The 21,078-nt window shown below is 44.2% G+C and overlaps 2 protein-coding genes and 1 long non-coding RNA gene across 8 annotated transcripts in view; 1 reads left to right on the plus strand and 2 right to left on the minus strand.

Moving 5' to 3' along the window:
* Window positions 1-994, minus strand: part of RNF216 (ring finger protein 216) — a 61,041-nt gene extending 60,047 nt beyond the window's left edge. For both annotated transcript variants that reach the window (XM_088148018.1, XM_088148019.1), the window contains exon 1: window positions 836-994. The gene's annotated coding sequence lies outside the window, so the exon portion shown is untranslated. The remainder of the gene's footprint in view (window positions 1-835) is intronic.
* A 109-nt stretch (window positions 995-1,103) lies between these two features.
* LOC112541392 (uncharacterized) lies at window positions 1,104-7,917 on the plus strand. Of its 3 annotated transcripts, none has more exons than XR_015797419.1 (3): window positions 1,104-1,303; window positions 2,044-2,158; window positions 7,821-7,917. It is a non-coding gene; the product is annotated as an uncharacterized LOC112541392 (long non-coding RNA). The 3 variants fall into 3 exon arrangements; XR_015797417.1 differs by lacking the exon at window positions 1,104-1,303 and adding an exon at window positions 1,320-1,484; XR_015797418.1 differs by lacking the exon at window positions 1,104-1,303 and adding an exon at window positions 1,320-1,484 and having other exon boundaries at window positions 2,047-2,158.
* Window positions 6,696-21,078, minus strand: part of SMURF1 (SMAD specific E3 ubiquitin protein ligase 1) — a 38,979-nt gene continuing 24,596 nt past the window's right edge. Inside the window, exons 10-19 of one of the 3 annotated variants that reach the window (XR_015797416.1) lie at window positions 20,449-20,650; window positions 19,879-19,982; window positions 17,334-17,448; window positions 15,515-15,693; window positions 14,647-14,784; window positions 12,917-13,037; window positions 11,602-11,803; window positions 10,851-10,935; window positions 7,563-10,244; window positions 6,696-7,445 (exon numbers count right to left, since the gene is read on the minus strand). Coding sequence is in view for 2 of the 3 variants with exons in the window: in XM_088148020.1 (XP_088004146.1) it covers window positions 10,145-10,244; window positions 10,851-10,935; window positions 11,602-11,803; window positions 12,917-13,037; window positions 14,647-14,784; window positions 15,515-15,693; window positions 17,334-17,448; window positions 19,879-19,982; window positions 20,449-20,650 (1,246 nt within the window). In the remaining variant the exon portion in view is untranslated. Of the gene's footprint in view, window positions 10,245-10,850; window positions 10,936-11,601; window positions 11,804-12,916; window positions 13,038-14,646; window positions 14,785-15,514; window positions 15,694-17,333; window positions 17,449-19,878; window positions 19,983-20,448; window positions 20,651-21,078 lie in introns of all 3 variants that reach the window. The other 2 variants (XM_088148021.1, XM_088148020.1) reach the window with 2 other exon arrangements.

Genomic DNA, 21,078 nt, shown 5'->3' on the forward strand with positions numbered 1-21,078 from the left:
TTAGTTTACACCGTGCCAGACCTCATCTGTGTTCCTCTAAGGCCCCAACGGGAAGCCTGGCGTAGCTCAGTGTGAAGGCATCAGGATCTGAATCTGAGACTCAGCTGCTTACAAAACAGGTGCTGGGCTGTTCCTCAGCCCCACTTGAATGCTGCAGGATGGGGTGGCTTTGGGAGAAGCAAAACGCCAAGAAGTAGGGGAGAGGGACCAGCGGGCAGCATAAAGGGGGCTCGGAAGGGCGAGGAGTTGTTGAAAATGAAGCAGGGCCTGCGGTCGGCAAGAGTGGGGGGAACAAAACTCAAGCCAGCAAAACTTGCCGAATGGAAGAGAAAGTGAAATAAAAAGGATGAGATTAGCTGGGGGGGAGAAGAGCCTCCTTTCTTTCCCTTAGGAAAGCCAAAGGGGGCATGGGGGGCGGAGACAGATAGAGAAGGGGGATGAAATGCAGGGGCTGGGGAGGCCCAATGAACATGGGGGGAAGGAGAGCAAAACCTCTCTTAGGAAAAGCGGGGTGGGGAAGAGAAAAGAGCACCCCCGGGCTGTCAAGTGCGGAAAGTGGGGGAGAGGGAGGCGGGGAGGGGAGGGGGGCTTGTCAGGAGGCGCGGGGGGAGAGAAAGTCCTGGGGGAGGGAAAGACGAAGCCCCCCAGGAAAGGGAGGGGAGGGGAGGGGGAAGGGAAAGACACCCCAGGAAAGGAAGGGGAGGGGAGGCCCCCCAGGAGAGGGGAGGAAACGGAGGGGGAAGACCCCCAGGAAAAGAAAGGGAGGGGAAGGGGAAGACCCCCCAGGAAAGGAAGAGAAGGGCCCTCTCCCTTCCGGCCTGCTTCCCTCACTCACCGCCCAGGCCGGCGGGCGGTCTGCCCGCTGCCCCACTCCCTCGCTCGCTCGCTCGCTCGCTGGCTGGCTGGCTGCCCCGTCCGGGCCCGGCTGGCCTGCGCTGCCCCTCGCGCTCCGGCCCGACCCCCGCGCGGCTCCGGCGCTTCCGGCTTCCTCCCTCCCTCCCTCCTCCGCTGGCCCTCCGCCTCCTCCTCCTCCTCCCCCTCCTCCCCCTCCTGCCCCTCCCGGCCGGCGCCGCCCCCTCCGCCGCCGCCCGCCCCGCGCGTCATGCAGCGCCGACCCACCGCCCGCCGGCAGGGCCAGGCGCCCTCCGGCCCGCGCGCCCGCCACGTGACCGCCGGGGGGCGGGGAGCGAGAGGCCGGCGCACGCGGGGCCCTGGGCCATAGAGCGCGCGGAGGGAGAGGCGCCCCGGCGCACCATAGAGCGGCGGCCGGGCCGGCCCTCACGTGACGCCCGCGGAGCACGTGGTGAGCCTGGCTGGATGCCTGCCTGCCTGCCTGCCTGCCTGCTGGGGGCTGGGGTGGCGAGCTGAGGAGGGCAGGGCCAGCCCCACTGGGCCGGGCCAGCCCCGGCCACCCACTTTTAAGGAGATGGGCAAGGATAACAGACTCCTGAAGTCTGATGGAGCTGGACCTCCTCCCCCTTCTGGTACTGTTTCTCAACCTGGACCACCTTAAGAGGGGGGGACTTCAACTCCCAGAATTCCCCAGCCAGCCAAGGGAATCAGGAAGGTGTCTGCCTCAGATGCTCCTGAACACTCTGGATCAGAGTTTCTCAACCTTGGCCACTTTAGGATGGGTGGACTTCAACCCAAGGCTGGCTGGGGAATTCTGGGAGTTGAAGTCCACCCATCCTAAAGTGGCCAAGGTTGAGAAACTCTGATCTAGACATTCTGGACTTAAGAAGAGTTTCAGCCCCTTTTGCCTGGGTGGTTGTTATTGTTATTATCCCATGTTTTATATATATAGGTCTACTCAAGGTGCAGACATACTTAATACTCCTGCTTTCCTATTTCCCCCACCACCACAACCCCATGAGGTGGGTTGGGCTGAGAGAGGGACCGGCCGGAGGTCACCCAGCCAGCTTTCATGCCAAAGGGAGGCCTAGAAGTCACCATCTCTTGGTTTCTAGGCCAGCACCTTCACCAGGACACCAAACCCTCTCTGCATATGGTTCCTGTGTATCTCACCTTCCTTATTTTCTTCAGCAGGAGAGTGGTGCTTCGTGGCCGAGGGGGCAGCATCCAGTCGACCGTGATTGCCCTGGGAAAACAGCTAAGCAGTGGTTGGATGGGAGACAACCAGGAAACGCCACAGCTGCAGGTGAGGCTGGGAATTTGTCAGAAAAATCACAGTGACAGGAGGGCAGGGGTAGAAAGGCTTCTGTACTGCTGTTGTGGGAACAACATGGACGTGGCTCTGTAAGAACCAGGAGTTGAGTTTGACTCAAGGGTGTCTTCGCTCAGCATCGTTCCACCATCATCCAAGTGGTATTTATCACTGGTACCGTTGGTATCAATGGCATAAATCGCTGCGTGACACAAGCCGTCCCCAAACAACCTGAAGATGTTCTGTGCAAAATCCAGGAGATGGTTTTTGGTGGCGATCCGATCCACTCGTTTTCACAAGCTCAGCAAACATCTTAAGATCCTGTCTGTGAATGGCAAGGAGAAGTTGGTAGCGCTCTCCTCAGAGCTCACGCTGAAACCATTGGAGCAAAGTGAAAAGAAACATCCCCAGAAGGCTTTGAGGTGAAGGTTCACAGGAACAAGAACTTTTACTTGACGAAGAGTGGAAAAATCTCCCAGAGGTCTTTACAAACATGGATTTATAAGCACTGACTCCAAGTCCATCTATCAAAATAGGCTGAATGCTGTGCCAAGGCTAAGACTTCAGCAAATTTCAACCAGAAATTGATCAAAACTATTATGCTGTGCAAACTCACACAATCCATTTGGAGCATTTTAATGGGTTTTCTTTCAATAGTTCTTTTCTTTTTTCTTTTCTTTTTTTTAACAGAAAGAGGCTTCCACAGCTAGGGATGGTAGACATTATAGTTCAAAACAGCGGGGTAGACTGGAAACGTCTGATGGAATGCGCCAGCTTATCCATGTTCCATGAGCATCTTTAGAATTGCCAAGGCTGAATGCAAGACATTCAGCACCCAAAACAGGTTCTGTTGACCCCTAAAATTAGTCATTTCTTCCCAGAAATCAGCATGGTCAGTGATGGGAACTGTTGTTTATTAACATCTGGAGAAAAAAAAGAACAAATTGAACTTAAAAAAATAAGCTTTTAACTCAGTGCATAAAATTGTTGCACCCCTGAAATTCCATCTCACACCCCCTGGGGGTGCAGGCACCCCAGGTTGGGAACCTCTGCTTTAAATGATACTCTATTGTATACAAATTTAAAAGCGAGGATTACAAAGGTACCTGTTCTGATTTTAAGGATTTTCCTGGGCCTGTTTGCTTTTCTCCTCTTCTACCTCTTATAATTTTGTGGTTTCAATCATTTTAACTGTATGTACCTTGATTTTCATATTTATGCACTGTTTCAACTCAGTTTTCTGGATACAGCTTTCTTTTCCCCAGAATCTCAAAACAGCAAAATGGAAATGAATAGAAATAATCAGTGATGCCACCAGTGATGTTAGCTTTGGGTGTGCATATGCTTGGACTGTACTCGGGCTCCATCAGAGAGTCTCCATGTGATCACCCAGAGCTCAACTTGCTGGAGGAAGCTGAATATTATCATTAACTAATGATACCATACATTTTTCTTTAACATGTCTCCAGCAGGTGGGGCTCTGTGATCAACAGTGAGTATTGACTGGCACAATTTTGGAAGAAAAGTGACCTAAAGTTAAACTCATGTTTCTGGGAACATGAGAGTCCACACAGACAGCTTCCCACCTCAATTTGATGTGTGCTTGCTCCGTTCTCAGGCGGGGAATTAGAACATGGCCAAATAAAATGTATAAAACTTAAGTTTTTTTTTCTCCTGTGTTGCATTCTCTTGCAGAATGAATGTCATTCTGCTAGATAAGCATTGTTAGATGCCACAGAGAAGTCACTGTTTTCCATCCAGTAATGTGTGCTGAAAATTTTTTCCATGCTCGCTGACTGATATAGATATATGACAAGGCTTTTGGTAACGTTCTGGAAAATGTGCAAGTGGTCTTTGGGCTCTTTGTACAAACTTTGTGTCTTTTTTCCGTGCCCAAACTAATACTTAAAAACCTCATCTGGAACAGAAGTGGGGGGGGGCGGGAAGGCAAGCAAAGTTACCATGGAAAGCTTGGCTAGTTTTTACCTTGATTAGATGTTTTCTCTGAATGGTAGAACATCTTGGTGTGGTGCATTTATGAATCTAGATCAGTGTTTTCCAAACTTGGCAACTTTAAGATGTGTAGACTTCTACTCCCAGAATTCCCCAGCCAGCATGCTGGGAGTTGAAGTCCACACATCTTAAAAGCTGCCAAGTTTGAAAAATACTGATCTAGACTGGTTTTAGTTAGGGTCATGTATCGGGTCAGCCCAGAAAAACGGCATTTTGCATGGCAGAGCTTTTTTGCTTCAAAGTCGATAAACTCCACCATTCTGCCAGAGTTGGATGAAATCGTCAATTGTGCAGACTGGAAGGTTTGTAAGTCTTTGCCCATAGGGGAAAAACACACACAGACGTTCAAATTAATTATGCGCTCCCAGCACACCTTTTATGGCAGCTGACGGGTCTGGGCGGGAGCCAGAGGCAAAGGAACGGCTACAGGGCAAACAGCCGGAAAGGAGAGCTTTGCTCTGGCCAATTGAGCAGCTCTCACTTTTCTCCAGCAAGAGGTGGTGCTACAGCACCGTTTTGCCAGAGGCTAAGGTTTAAAGCTGGTTACAACGGCATGCTTGTTCAACCCAAGGGAGGAGGAAGCAGCAGTCCAGCTGGTTTTTCATTCAAAAATGGGGAGAGAGAGAGAAAAGCATAGCCAACTCCAGTAAGGGCAGCTTCAGCAGCGTATGAAAGCATTGTTCTTCCTTCCACCTGTGGTCCTTGCAATGGTTTGGCAATGTTCCTCTTGGAAACAGTTCACACATCTTTTTTCTTCCATTCCTAGACCAGGAGGCCCTTCTCATAATCCTTGCCTCACTCACTCATCTGGATTAGTACAAGGCACTCTAGATGGGACTGCTCTTGAAGATTACTTGGAAGCTGCAGCTGGTCTAGAACGCAGCAACCCAAGAACTTATGGGCACCCAACAGGCCTATACTTTGCCAACTGTACTGGTCACCAATAAGATTCTGGGCACAATTCAAGGTGCTAGTTGTGACCTACAAAGCCCTTCATGGCACAGGGACATTATCTGTGGGACCTCATCTCCAAATGCTTCTGTCTGATCAGTAAGAGCTGACGTGGTGGGCATGCTCCAGGTCCCATCACTTAAGCAGTACATCTGGCAGGACCCAGATGTGCCTTCTTTGTGACTGCCCTATGTAATACCATTCCTTTCCAGATTTGGATGGCCCCAACTCTGCCTTTCAAAAAGCTCTTAAAACCTGAGTTTTGCCCAGGCACTGGGCCAGGAAGTTTTGTACCTGCCCATCTTGACTAGTTTTTTAAAATTGTTTTGGTTAGATGGAGATACTTCTGATGCATATTTTATTATATTTTTAGCTTTGGGAGGAGGGGTTACTATGTAGAGTTTTTTGTATGCCTCCTTGCATTGCATGTTAATTATATCAGTTGAAATCCTTGATACGATTTACCTCTCAAAAGCACTCCATGGCATGCCCAAACAGCTGTCCCCAAGATGGCTGCCTGATGCATTGGAACTACAATTCCCAGTTTCCAGACAGCAGCAGGGCCTTTAGTTGACTGGCAATTCTGGCAACGAAAAACTTAGTGCACTTGAAGGGTGTCAGGTTGGAAAGATTGCCCTTTAATAACAGAAGGATGCTCTGGGTAAGAATGTTCATCTCTTTCAAAAACAGACAATTAATTTGATTTTAAGCAATTTTATGGGCTTGGCCTAGAGAGCAAAACAAGGAATCAAACTCTTTCTAGCTCACTGCTGGGTCTCTGTTATCTGAAGGCAATTTTTACTAATCACAGATGTGGGAGAAAAGAGGCAATCACAAAAGACATTACAGGTCGTCCTCATTTAGCAAAGACAATTGGGACCAGAAACTCAGTCATTAAGTGAAACAGTTGCTAAGTGAAACTGCAACTACACTTAGGAGCTTCCTTTAACTTTCCTTTGCTTTACAGACCTGGGAAGGTCATAAATGCGATGATTGGTCATAAAGCTATTTTTTCATCCCCACTGTAACTGTGATGGTCACTAAATGAGGCAGGCGCTAAACAAGGATGACCTGTATAGCTATAGAGCTCCTGTTCCGCATGCAGAAGACTCTGGTTATGATCCCCAATTAAAAGATCACACAGAAAGTGATAGGGAGACTCTGTCCATTTAGAGACCCTATTAGGTCCTCCCCAGCAATTAAAAACTCAGCTGGCCTCCCTGGACAGGTTGTTCAGCCTGATCCGAGAAAACTGCTCATTTTCTCCCTGTACATTTTAACATCATATTTCAGAACATGTAATACATAATAAAAGAATCAAGGCACAAAACTAAAGTTGTGAGAGTTTATTGCATATGTAACAAAAATGGACATGACCTTCCGGGGCCCACCCTACTACACAATCACTGTTTATTCCAGCCGGCTCCATAACACATTAAATAGAACTAGCATTTCTTTTAAATACTTTGATTTAGACATAAAATGAAACAAAAAAACACATTAGTGTACAACTTTTTTTTTTTTACAAAATAAAATCTGCAATAAAAATGGTGAGAAGAGTAACAAGGGTAGCAGCAATATTTAAAAACCCAAGACATTACAAAAGAATAAGTTAAAAAACACATTATAAAGTGGTTAAAGAATGATAATAAAAAAAAATAACCAAGAAAAAACAAAGACGTACTGCATTTCTGGAAAACTTTCTGTGCTCTAACAGTGCAGAATACTGGGTCGTGGTTGAGAGAGGGAGGGGATTTTTAACAGTTGCTGAGGCCTGAGAACCAATGCTGAGCAAGCGATCCCTTTAAAGTATCAACAAGCAGGAAGTTGGTCCAATATGTACTACTTTTGACTTGCAGCTATTCACACCTTTCCAATTTATAACACTAAACAAGTGCTGATTTCCTGCATCCCTGAGCACATCAAGGCAGGATGAGGCATTTCAGGGCAAGTAAACCAATTAAAAACAAAAAATGCACACAGAGATTTGCATCACTGGACCAGGCGCGGCTTATCTCTGGCTATGGGTGCTGAAGGCCATTTCGAGAGGCTTCGGATGGGATCATCTGGCTGAGGGGACTGGAAATGCAAACCCTTTGCCCTTTCTTTTCCCTCTGAACTGGCATCACAGCTAAACTAGAGTTTCCTATCTCCTCATGGAAAAGCTGCAAATGCTTATCAGAGGGAAGACTCCAGGGTAGAGGAAGGAGTTGTGTGTTCCACTTGCACGTAACCCAGTTTTAAGGTGGACTTCTGCAGGTCTGCCCCACAACCTGCTCCAATAGGTACTTGTTCATCAAAAGCAGTGTTCCTCAACCTTGGCAACGTTAAGATGGGTGGACTTCAACTCCCAGGATTCCCCAGCCAGCCATGGCTAGCTGGGGAATCCTGGGAGTTGAAGTCCACACATCTTAACGTTGCCAAGGTTGAGGACATTGATCAAGAGCAATACCAGGGCAGCTATGCTTGTATACTTTGCCTTAATAGTTTACCTGCCCTGAAGCTTTCAGCTGAGGTGATCCTTACGCCCATCTGATGCTAAGAAAATCGCTCCTTCCAGTTCATCTTTTATAGAGTCTCTGATGGGGAAGGCAATGGGGAGGGCTCAGCTGGGGCAGAAGCCAAAGGTCCTCCAGGCTTCTCCTCAGAAACAAGACATACCTCCTTAGTTTACTTTGCTTTTCCCTCCCAGCCCCAGCTGATCCTGCCTCAAATTCTTACTGGACAGAACAGCAGCAGTTTCTTGAACTCTAGGTTGATGAACCTTTAGGAGAAGAAAACCAGAGCAGGTGAGTAACATTGTTAAGAGGTATTTTTTCCCATCCTCTGCACTACAGAAGACCCATTTTGCACCGTGCCATCGGATCATCCCCCTAGGGCTAACTTTCATGCTATTTGGGGACTGCGACAGCCTGCCTTTTGCATTTCAAGTTCCTTGACTCGTTCACAAGTCCTCGGTTTTGGACATGACTGATGCACAACTATGTGACAAGAAGGATGCAAGAATTGGCCTACGGTGACCACGGTAATATTTTTGCTGATATGGCCAGCCTGTTTAACCATTTGGCTTGAGAATTTCTCACCATTTATACCTTTCAATATCTGGGAAACAGACTGTGGAAACAATTTTAGTGGGAAGAGGAATTAAACATCTTTATGACTCTCTGGATGCTTGAATTCCACTAATAGGATAAATCATGACCCACAGAAAGCATATAATCTTCAAAAGCCCTTGGAAAATCAGGGATGGTTGATTTCTACTGTCCAGAAGTCTGTTAAGGTATTTAAAGATTTGAAAAACCCTCAGATTCCCTTGATGTAATCCCCTCTCAAATTATCCACAATGCATTTAAATGGTCTCTTAAGTGCAAATGGGTCCCCGAAGGACGTTGCAAGTCAGTTGTTAAGTCAACCACAAAACCCAATCTTTTGCCACATGGTGCAAATATCACAAAAGTAGATTTCCTTTCTCCAATGGAATACTTCGTTTTCCACCACCAAAATTACAAGAGTTACAGTCAACTGAATAAACAGGAGAAAACGATTTTGGGATTCGGACAAGTATCTAATTTTGGTTTGTCCTATCACAGTTTAAAGCTATTATCAATGTCAATTTATTTTATAAGTGACAATAAAAATATCCATGTAGACAGATCAAAACAAACAAAAACCAAGCCCACACCAATATGACCCACGTATGAAGTTCGACACCTGTTAATATGCTTCTTTGTTTGTAAAGGAGGAAGGAAAACTCTCACAAAGTGTCAAAGTTACACTTGATGATTAGAGGAATTTTTGACCCCAAAAAATGTTATGTTGTTACAATTACGGCCTTCTTGCTTGTGCAAATTAAAAAGAAGTGTTTGACAGGGGAATCGGACCACTTTGATTCTTCTCCCCCTGGAAGTCGCATGGAGGGAAAACACATTATATCCACCGTGAAAACTGGGCTGAGATGTGTCGGGGACTGGGGAAAAAAGAGAAGCTGGAAACAGTTGTTTGGGTTACTCGGTCTCTATAGGCTAAGGCCTGAGTTAGAACTTTCACGAGAGCCATTCCGCATTCCAGATGGCTCAGAAACGGAATTGGATTCTGTTATCTTGCTATTAGCTATTTCCTCTGGAAAGAATTTCTGCCATTTCACATCACAATGAAAGCATTTAAGAAAACAGCGAGAAGAAATTTGGGGGCGGGGGGCGGGGAGGTGGATTCTCTTGAGAATCTGAGCCGTGCCCTGTTTCTCTTAACATACACCAGGAATCGCAAAAAAGAAAAATTATTCCACAGAACCAATCTATCCTCTGTGCAAAGCATACCCCCCCCCAAAAAAAAAGAAGCTAGCGTCGTTCAAGATGGCTTGATTCTCCTTAATTTTTCCTCTTAAGAGCCAAGTCACCTCATTCACATAAAAAGCTTCCTGTCAAGGAATAATCCTCAGCGGCCTACGCATACGGAGCTGTGCTCTGCTAGTCATTCCTGAACGGGTCTCCTGAAATGTGCTATTTGGAATTCCAGGGCCAGTCTCTTTTTCCTATAGCTTGTGGACTCTACGGGGGGTCAGGGCTGCGTCAAAGACAAACATCCACGTACACCTACCAACCAAAGTCCTCGGCGAACGAATGGCAAGATACTCAACTACAGTTTGATTCTCCTATAAAAAAGACCACAGGTCATTGACCTTATCACAATATGTGTTACAAATCTAGCAGAATATCTCGGGTAACCAAAACCAAATGCTGAACCTGGCTGCCTGTTTTGTGTGTGTGTGTCTGTGTGTGTATTTTTCTGGGAAATGAAGAAAGGGAGGGGAGGATTATCGTAACAAAAGGGAGAAAGTAGTTTGGGAACCTCCAAAAAAAAGTCTCCCGCCCTTCCCCAATGCCGTCAAAGGAAGGGAAACAGCCTTCGCACCCCTAGTTGTGAAGCATCCCAACACTTTGGACAAAAAGAAGTTCACAGCAAGCTTCTGTGATTTGGTGGTCCATGAGCTAGTATCTGTTTCCTTTGGTAGCCTGGTCACTCCACCGCAAACCCACACGTCTCTTCCACAGCCGTCAGGAGCTTCTCGTAAAGCTTCTCGTAGGACTCGTAAGGCGGAATGTCGATTCGGTTAAAGCTGTAGGAGGCAAAAATATCACAGGGTACTTTTCTGGTCTAAGTTTTTATCTCAAATACAGCCCCACTTACAAGCTGAATCAAAAAGGGGTCAGAAACGTCAGCTGGGTAACAAGGAAAGGGAAGAGCTACGTTTTAAGACAACTGAAGCAATCCTTAGTGTTCTTTTCCTGGGAAAATGACAGGGCTTTTGCAGAAAACACTTAAGATTTTCTGGGTCACAGAGCATCAAAACACATTACTTTGTAGTCAGCCATTTTGACAGGGGGAAAAATAATGTACAAGCGTACAAAGGTGTCAATGCTAAGGCAGGCCTTTGATATTCTTGCTCTACAGCACATCGCATGAACGTACGTATGCCTTATCTGTGTTCTCAAGCCTCCTTCTCTCCCTTTGAGGAAGACACGCACACAGCCAAGCCATCTCTGCCCATAAGCAGAAAATAAATTGGTGTAAGTGTCAGATTGGAGAAGGTTAATCCAGACATGCTCAACGCATCATTTCTTTTTTGCATGAGAGCTTACAACTTCATCTGACAGAGGGACATAAATACACCCATTTCGCAGCACGGTCTACTACGGATCGGCAGCTGTATGAAGACACTTACCAAGTATGAGCTTTCGGAAGGTTGTCTGTATTTGCATCTATCAAATGAATAGTGAACAGCCTGGGTCCTGCCGCGCCTGTAGAACCTTGCAAATAGACATTCTAGTTAAGGCCCTTCAAAAGTGTAGCTGTGTTCCATGCTACCCTCACCTCTGATAACCTCTGGTATCGACCAAGCAGAGAACAGGAACTCATGACTCCTGGCTTAGGGGCATGTACACATCTGCGCAGTATGCTAGGAGTTAGGAAGAGCTTCGTCTCAAGGCAGCTCTCTTTTGGCCCAAGATTCGGGAGAGCAGCTGCTTCCCACAAGAGGCCAGAGCTGTTCAACCAGAGGCTCGGAAACATCTAGGAGCTCAAAGCTTTGGTTTACTGCCAAACTATAATTTTCAACGGGGGAGAGATGTTAATGCATAGGGAGTTATCGTATCAACTAGGTGTAATTCGGATTTTTGTCCTCACCCCCCCCCACCTCTTTGTTGTGACTCCACCTATTCTTTTAAAAGACAGCCCCAGGACAAAGTCCATGTGTGGCCCTTTCGCCCCAACTGGGTAACACAAACTCCTGGCTTGATTCAGTGTAAGGCAGTTCGATTTATTTTAAGTGGAAAATCACACATTCTTCCACTGGATGACTGAGTGGGACAGCCAGAAAATGGACTGGGGAAGTGATGGCCAATGAACTGGACTGGAAAGGGAGATCCCCATTGCCTCTGGCCCAAGTTTGCTAACTCAGCCACCCGATCAGTCACCTTGCAAAGCCTTGAAACCCTGAAGTGGAACCCGCGTGGAGCCTGTCACAAACTGGAGCAGCCGTGCTCTCCTTTCCTCATCAAAGGCCTCCACCGCTTGCCAGAACCACTTCACGATATTGCTGTCGGCCATGCAATGCTTCAGACGCGTGTTGGACTTCCAGTCGTTCAGATCAATCTTATCTAGGCCACCAATTATGAGCTGGGAATCAGAAAGGTCCTTTTTAAAGTGGCAAGCATCAGGACAACATGGAACTGTACATTCACAATGACCACCCTTGACTGCTATGCTGACAGTTTTTGAACAAAAATGCAACTTTCCATATCCACAGGAGTAGGCTTTCCATGGTGCTTTTTTTTTAAAAAAAAATATTTCTTTAAAAGATGAGATTCTCTATGGACATTGCTATATAGATTTGTTAACTACTGCATGTGTAGGACAAAAGATGTTTAGATGGTCAGCTGAGTCCCCACACAATCTCCATTACTGCTACTAGTTCATTCCAGAAAGGGTTGACAGTGATCCTGAAATGGATCCTGAAATGGATCGCTTATGGATCACTCTAACACAGTGTTTCTCAACCTTGGCAACTTTAAGATGTGTGGACTTCAACTCCCAGAATTCCCCAGCCAGCATGGCTGGCTGGGGAATTCTGGGAATTGAAGTCCACACATCTTAAAGTTGTCCAGGGTGGGAAACACTGTGAGAGAGGACAAATCAGCCGATCCAAGCGGTCTGATATTTCAGGATTTTTCCAAGTTAGGAACCAGAAACTGCTTTCAATGGCTATTATGACAGCTTTAAAACCTATTTTACTCTTAAGCCACCAGTCATATGCTCTGAAAAAAATCTTAGGAAATTGACTAAATTTCCTAATTTATTTCCTAAAATTTCCTAAAGGAAAATGAACCAAAACACAACTGTAGCTTCTGTGCTTTCAAGACTGAAGCACTGGAATCTCCCACTTCTCTACTAGGATTTTGCTTCTGCATACCCTCCCATTCTCCCTAGCAACTACAGAAGACCACAGATAATAAATAGGCAGGAGATCATTCTTTTTTCACTATGAAAGGCTTGTCACTATGTCACTATGAAAGTATTGAAACTGCCCCAGATTTGAACTTGCCCAGTCAAGGTCTCCAGTTAAGAAATACTCTTCAAAATTAAGCTTTCTGGGCATTGCTCCTAATTCATTTTGGACAGAATCCTATCTGCCACATAAATTCAGAACAAGGAGAACGTATGTAAAGTTATTTTCACTTTTGGGGCCACATGAACCACAGCAGGAGTTAGCCTGAAATATGCAACGGATACCTCAAGTTCCTTCTGGTCAAAAGGCTTCAGCAGGTGTTGAGGAATAAGTTCATTAAAACCTTTCTGAAGGGCCAAGAATTGGGCTTCAATCCCTCTCATGAACCGCCAGTTCACATACAACCTGGGAAGTAGAATGTTAAATCTGAGAATGATGCTCTGGAATGGTAAGAATTTTGCAAGTGGATATAAAATCTGCCCCTCAAGAAGTCACAGGTTGTCTAAAGAAAAAAAAACAAGTCTCCTTTGAAGAAAGTTTAAACCCTTCATGAACACATCCACATGGTATTCTCAGTAGCATCAGAAGCAGTCTCTTTGGGGAAATCGTTCCAGTTCTGTTGAGTCTCTGATATTCTTTTGTGGTCTACCAGGCAAGCAGCAGTGTGGCTAATGGTGTTTAGCTTCTGAGCCTAGACAAGTTCAGACTTGATTCAATAGGCACATCTCCAAGAGGAGTGAACTGGTACTTAACACAGGTCTAATCCCCATAAATGGAGGAGGCATGTCCTCACCTTGCTCTATATCCAACATCCCTAGACCAAACATCAGTATAAGTTTTGTTGGAGGGGGGAAAAAAGGGGAGGAGGGAGGAGAGAGAGAGATGGCACTAACGTATTGTAGCTTCAGACACCGCCTTAAATTCCCATCCCTCATAAACACCATCTAATTTCTTTTTTTATGAACAGTTTCACATTCTATGCTCTCATTTCATTAGTGTACAATTTTATCGTTTTTTAGATCACACTGTGCCCAGGCTTTATCTCCTCTGTCACTGACCGATATACAATCTCACTTACTTATATTTACATTCACATTAATTCATGTTTCTATATACTTACTTAAAAGTCTAACATTTCAGAGGTAGAACTTTAGTGTTTTACGCTTGAAGTATTTTATTAATTAGCATTTTGTTTCCATTACTCGGATTTTGTTTTTAGTATCCTGCTACCTGTACTCACTGAGTTGCAGTAAGCTGCTTTACGCATTCCTACTGATAGTTTAAAAACATTTGGGGCCTTATTGTCTTCTCTGGACAACATTTATATTTTCTCTACTTACGCTATAGGTCCTTGCACTCTGCTTTTCTATTCTTTTATAAATCCAACTAACTTGCTGGTCAGTGACTGTAATAAAGATTTTCCTTCTTTTTTTCAAAAAAACTGAAATCTCCCCTATGCTGCAGGACAAATGGAAGGCAGATTAACATGCCTTCGGCAGAAACAGTGCATCACTGCCCTACCTCTGATAGTTCTGGATGCTGCCGCTGCAACTAGATTTTAAAGTCAAAAGCAGAATCTCTGCAGCAATAAGCGAGCACGTGGGGCACCCAGAGAGGACACCAACCTCACTTGCTGCACTACAGAAGTTCTGCATTCCTTGTGCACAACTGAAAAAAAAGAAGAGAACGAGAGCTATGCCATCTGTAGAGGGCATCGGGAACGGCCTTGAAGGACAGGAGGAAGAGCCACTACCAAGGCAACAGCTGACACGTGGTACTTGAGCCCAGGCCAAGAAAATAACTTGAGAAAACGTCTCAGACAAGCCCCTCCCTAGTTCACAAAAAGATAAGCTGAGGGAGGAGGAAGCACATTCAGACTTGCAAGATTCTGTTGCTATAGCTGTTCCAACAGAAGTAGTCCTGACTACATGGTACTGGTATCTTGGTCTGATCTATCTTGTTGGGCTGTCACCATCTCATTGACAGGGGAAAAATCACCCTTCCCTGAGGGTACCTGACATATTCTTTCTTGTTCTCCTCCGTAACAGAAACGTTTCTCCCATTCGGTTTGAGTTCATGTTGCAGAATTCTGCCAAAAGCGTTGTGTTCCACGCAGAAAGTATGGTCCAGAACTGGAGTGATGTCATTCTCTCTGTCAACAAGAACACAATGTCTACAAGTCATTTCTGCAGGTGAAGGTATTTTTTGTTTACCCAGACCTATTTAAACATGTAATTTTAATGGCAGAACTCTCTGTGGTTGATCCATACTAGACAGTTGTGCTGCTGTGTGGGTTTTAATATTTCTCCTTGCAGAGAAAAAACTATGCTGTTATTTTTTTATTGTGGTGCTTATTGATGTATTCAAAGTTATTTCTATCAACCGCGTACAGGAATATTACTGTGCAGCTGATACATCGTGAATACAAAATAAAAAGATCTTTTATGATCAAACTCTGTCCCCAAAGCTATTCCTTTGAAGTACTGTCTGTTGACTTCCAGAGATACCCAGCAATTTAAAGCAGTTTTCCATGCCTCTGTTATGAGCAAGGCTAGTTCTTTTGCCTGGCTGAAGATTAATTTAGCAATAGCATGCAGATCAGATCAATCCAGAATCAGAATTAAGCTGAACAGTTTTCTAATGAAGTTAAAGGACTATTTCCCCCTATCAAACAGTTATCCAGAAGTCTCACTGCTGATTGTTTATAAAAGTTATTCCAACTTTTTGCTGGGCACTTTTGGAAACCCTTAAGTACCTACCTTCCCTAAAGCAGCTTTAAGATCTATGTAGGCACCAGTGATCAAGGTTACGGAAGCTTTTTCAATGGAGCTGGTCCTCCTGGTCCAGTCAAAACATTATATATTATTGGACGGAATACTTACAAAATCCAAACTAAGCTCTTATGTAGCTCTGGATCAACGGATTCCAGGTCAGATAACTGGATGGGTTTGCCCAACAGCTGTTTGTAGAAAGGAACTGTGAAACCCCCGTTGATGTAGTGCCCATGGAATACCGCCAGCCCCATTATTCGACCGACAAAGTGGAAGTAAGACAGATGATCCTGAAAGACATGCCAAACCACAAGACTTCATTCGCTGGAAGAGATGCCTGCACCTGACATCTTGGGGCTCCACAGTTGCTTGTTGCCAGACTTTAGTTAGTGTAATAAAGGTTTCATTTCATTATCACAAATCCTCTGGCTGAGAAGCATCAACACCCTCTGAATGCAGTATTTATGCTATTTCATTCAGTACAATTATGTTTTTACACTATAGGTAGACCTGCGTTTCTCAACCTCAACAGCTTTAAGATGTGTGGACTTCAACTCCCAGAATTCCCCAGCCACACATGCTGGCTGGGGAATTCTAGGAATTGAAGTCCACATGTCTTAAAGTTGCTGAGGCTGAGAGACACTGAGATAGTTTTTCACTAATCAGCCACTTGTAAGAAGTTGGAACAATCCTTATGTCTCACTGAAGAGTCACCTAGCATCTCCTTAGCCTCCTGTCCTTGGGGCTTGATGTCAGCAAGTGTTTAGCCAGAAGCAGAGTGATTCATCTTAAATGCCAGGTTAAAAGAGATGGTAGTTACTACTGGAGGGCAAACTCAAGCAAAGCAAACTCAACAATTAAAGTGAAGCGCTCCTTGGGAAGATCACAGTGCCGGTACATCTCTAACCAATCTTCATTCACAACTTCACTTCACTCAAATCTCCTCACACATGATGGCAACCATTGATTATACACAGTCCTCAACTGGACTGTTTTCATTTTTGCACTTTTTCAATGCATGGGGTTTCTCGAGGATGTCAAAGAGCAACCTTCTTGCGTAAAGATAAAATAGACATTAATCGGTTTGCAGAATGTACAGAAAATCAAATTAAAAAGATGCCAGCTGTGCAAACGTGAGGGAGCTGCCAAAGTCCGTTGTTTTATGCAGAGTTTCAATATCTGCACAGAGTTTACAGTTCAAGACCAAAGGCCTACTTAGAAGCACTCAAAAGCATTTGCCTTATTCTCAGTGAACTGTTTGACCTTATTTAGATTCTGAACAGGAGAAAAAATGCAGGGATTGGCAACCTTTACAGGCAGTGCTCCGCCCCAACATGAAACGTTAATTTAAATTTAAAACGTCAAAGGGTCCAAATTCCACAAGATTTCATCTGTGTGGTCTCGAAAGAACTCACGCAAGAGTACTAATCTTGGGGAATTTGACCACCTCAAGAGCTTAGAGACATTAAAATGTATTTCTTTTAATCTGGGGGCCTTGTGAGCACCATTATGAATCCCCTACTCTACACCACTTTTCATCTACGCCACCTTTCAAACTGCTCTGAAATTTCTCCAATTCAAAAGGGCTTTGCTACCTAGCACAGGAAGCTATAGTCTCTACTGTAATATGTGGTTAACTGTGGTTAACATTCAACCTCTGTGCCTTGTGCTTTTTTTTTTTTACATTTTTAAATAATTAAAGCAATAAAAATATAAAAACAAGCATTAAGTGTTGTATGCTACCCAGAGTCACTTTTTGTGAGATGAGCGACCACATAAACTTGATAAATAAATAAAATAAATAATATAATGCTGAGAACTGATCATTGAACTTTGCCCAATACAGTTCCCCTGGTTTCAGAGATGGTTGCTCCTTCTAACATACATCTTCAAATAACACAAACAGATCCTTGGCTTTTAGAATACTTACAGGGTTGATGGAGGAATCTGGATTTATTTGCAGCGTGTAAATGTTATCAGTTGAGTATTGGAAAAGCCCATAATATGGATTTAGCATTTCATGGCACAGAAGGTACAGCCATTCCCTGCCAGACATAATTTTTAACAAGATTAGAAGAGATGGAGTGGGGGGAGAAATGAAGGTTAAAGTTTACCCCACTTCAGAAACTGGATTAGTTTCCATGACTTGGTGATGGTCTATGACAGTGTTTCTCAACCTCAGCAGCTTTAAGATGTATGGACTTCAACTCCCAGAATTCCCCAGCCACACATGCTGACTATGGAATTCTGGAAGTTGAAGTCCACACAGCTTAAAGTTGCTGAGGTTGAGAAACACTGGTCTATGCGACAGCGTAAGACACTTCTGAAAAAGGCTGACTACATATACAGCTAGCAAGATTGCCAAAATGTAAGAAAAATATTGTGGATCAGTGTCTAATCGCAACACTGTCAGCTTTTCTGATTCCTCCTTCCTATATTAAGGAAGGGTATTCAACAGGAAACACTGTAAGAAGAGACCATAAAAAACCAATTACCTTTTTTAAAAAAATGAGAGTCTGAAAAAATTACAAGCTTTACTCAAGGATTAGTTTAAAAAATAAAAAATTGTCCCCAATAATAATCTGTACTATTAATCTGACACATCCAGTGCTCTTTATTCATATTATTTACTCTTGTAAATGCTATAGTTCGGAAAAATAAGACCAAAAGAAGAATGGTTAAAGGAAGGAATAATTGCAGGGCAGAGGGCCTGGATATCTGAGATGCTGCTTGACTCCAATTGTTTCAGCCCACCCAATATGTTCCAGCAGAGTGGGCGTGCTCCAGGTCCCCTCCATTAAACACTGACATCTTGTGGGACCTAGCAAGCTGCCTTCTCTGTTGCGGCCCCCACCCTCTGGGACAGCACTCCTCCAAAGATCAGGATGGTGCCCCCTCTCCTAGGGTTCCAGAAAGCTTTGAAAATCTGGCTTTTGTTCCAGGCCCGGGGTGATGTTTATTATTTCTTTAATGGCCCCTGTTTTGTTTTGTTGATTTTGTTGTTCATTAGATCATTTTAGTCTGGGTTGTCTGATTTAATTTTTTTTAGCCGTTTTTATGTGGGGGGGGGTTTCCCTATTTTTGTATGCCATTCAGAGTCCACTGCAGTTGGGTGGCCCATAAATTTAAACAAATAAAATAAACTAATAACAACAGCTATCTTTTATAGGAAGTTTGGTTTTTTTTTTAAAGAACTGTGATGATTCCTTTTTGTGGGAAGGTAGATGGTCATGGTATGTGATGAGCTAAATACCTGAGATAAGAGAGTAGCTTAATTGCATAATGGGGATCTTCTGCCTACCCCACCCCAAACCAAACGGAGACATCTGGTTAAGGCACGTTAGAGGATTCAGCATTTGTCTAGACAGTATTAAAGTGCAGACAAGATAAAGAAACACTGAAACTCTTGCAAGACAGCGGTGATGACAAGGGAGAGGTCAAAAGGAGAGAACTCCCAGACTGGAGAATAAAATTAAAGAACATTATCAGTACAGTTAGACAAAAGGAACCACAAAAAAAGAAAGAAAGAAAGAAAGAAAGAAAGAAAGAAAGAAAGAAAGAAAGAAAGAAAGAAAGAAAGAAAGAAAGAAAGAAAGAAAGAAAGAAAGAAAGAAAGAAAGAAAGAAAGAAAGAAAGAAAGAAAGAAAGAAAGAAAGAAAGAAAGAAAGAAAGAAAGAAAGAAAGAAAGAAAAAGGTTTTTTAGTGGCAATTTAGTTGCTGATGGATTCAGCTGCCAAACCCAGGAAATGGGAGCTTGAGGCAAGAGAGTGATCAGCATTACAACAGGATGCCAGGAAGAAATACAGCCACATTCTTGGGTGAGAACCCCCAAAGCAGGTGGATCAGGAGACAGGAAGAACCTGTCTTTGTGTGTACCCCACTGAACTGATTCCGATGTACAGTCAGCCTTTGTCTGCTTAAACACGATTGCTATTATTACAACTACATGAATCTCAGGGATGCTATACCTGCATTCATACTAAGGTAAATCACAGGACAGCATTATAAGGAATAGCCTGGGGAGTCTTAGGGTCATGTGTTCCTCCTTCCCTGCTGCAAACTCTTAGAAACCTTTATGTCTATCTTAAGATAGGTGTGGCTTGTTTAGCTCATAGGTGTAATACACTTAGCTGTAATTATGATTTACTCAACAAGCCAATCTGAATGAATAAAAACTGGTATGTTTCAGTCAACTCTGTTTTAATCACAGAGGGGCTTTTGGACATCTTGTTAAACTGCAATTATTCCAAAAAAGAAGTGGTTGATTCTGATGTCTTCTAAAAGCTATGCCAGAGGGAAAGGAGGACCCAGGTACTTGGTAAACCTTTTTCATTAATATTAAACCACTACCTTCCAAAGCAGCCATTTTTCATTGGAGCCACCATGATTTCTTGTATTTATAACTGCAATATCTGGAGCTCCCTGTCAAGGTACCCTTCGCTCCATACAAGCCCCTTTAGGATCCTGGCATTTACCTTGCCACTCCACCATAATCTAAGCCTTCTTCTCCCCGAAATTTCACCATCAGTCTCTTCTTCAGATCTTTTGGCCTCATCTTCATTATCTGACGGTAAGATTCCTACATACAGAAACAGAAGCATGATTTTTTCAAAAACAAAAACATTATTTTACCCAAAGCAGCTGAACTCCACGCATCTCTTTTCTACCTAATATTCGAGAAAAAGGAGAACCTTTCAGCTATTCCTTATCTAAACGTGGTTTTGTTCTTGATACTCAACAAGTTGCTTGAGCATCTTGGGGAACTGGCATGGTGTAAAACTGGGGCAGACTGCCTTTTATGAACCAAACTGATATTCTTAGCTATCAGAGGTGCGTTGCAGTTACTGCACTGGTCCACTGGAAAGGCAAATCACAAATAAATGAAAACACCAAGTACTTGGACATATCAGATCCACCAGTTTCTAGCTTGGACCTGAAAAACACCAACAGCTTTCTTATACATTTAGGCCTGGCAGGAACGGAGTGCATCTTACTGCCTACAGATGAAATCCAGATCCTTTTCACCTAAGCTCACATTTACATACCTCAAATATTTCTTCCCTCGATACTTCAATGCGGCAGTGACCAGCTTGGGGTTGCTGGAGGGAGAGTTCATGACGGAGGACCTTCAGCTTCTGCACCAAGTCACGCTCGTATCTCTGAGCAGGCAACTCCTCGCTGTCTTCCAGCGACCCCTCATTTGGTCCTTGCAAAGGCTGGTTGGGTTCTTTTAGTTGGCATTGGTGGCTTAAGTGGGGAAGGAAAGGAAGACAAGACATTACTTTCAAAAACAGAAAAGGAAGAATAAGGCAATGGTAGTGTGTGTGTGTGCTTATTTAAAAGATTTCTACGGCCACCATCTAAAAACACAACTCTGGATGGCTCACAACAACAACAATAAAATCCTGACCTCTAAAAACCATAAAACACAACCCAAACTCCAGGCCTCAATCATCCCTTTGGGGTGCCCCACAACCAGCTCCAGACATCCTCACTCTACCCCAGAGCCTGGATAAAAAGCCAGGTCCTGATGGCCTTCCAAAAGGCTAAAAGGGTGAGGGTCTGCTGGATTGCAGGGGGGGAGGGTGTTCCATAAGGTAGAGGCAGCCACGGAAAAGGCACGCTTTGGAGGTCCCACTAGATGGCAACATTTCAGGGAAGGGAACTGGAGCATG

Source organism: Python bivittatus, unplaced genomic scaffold (genome assembly GCF_059951505.1).
Source record: "Python bivittatus isolate LINGU-HERP-01145 unplaced genomic scaffold, Pbiv_v1 ctg000560_np1212, whole genome shotgun sequence".
Taxonomy (NCBI): Eukaryota; Metazoa; Chordata; class Lepidosauria; order Squamata; family Pythonidae; genus Python; species Python bivittatus.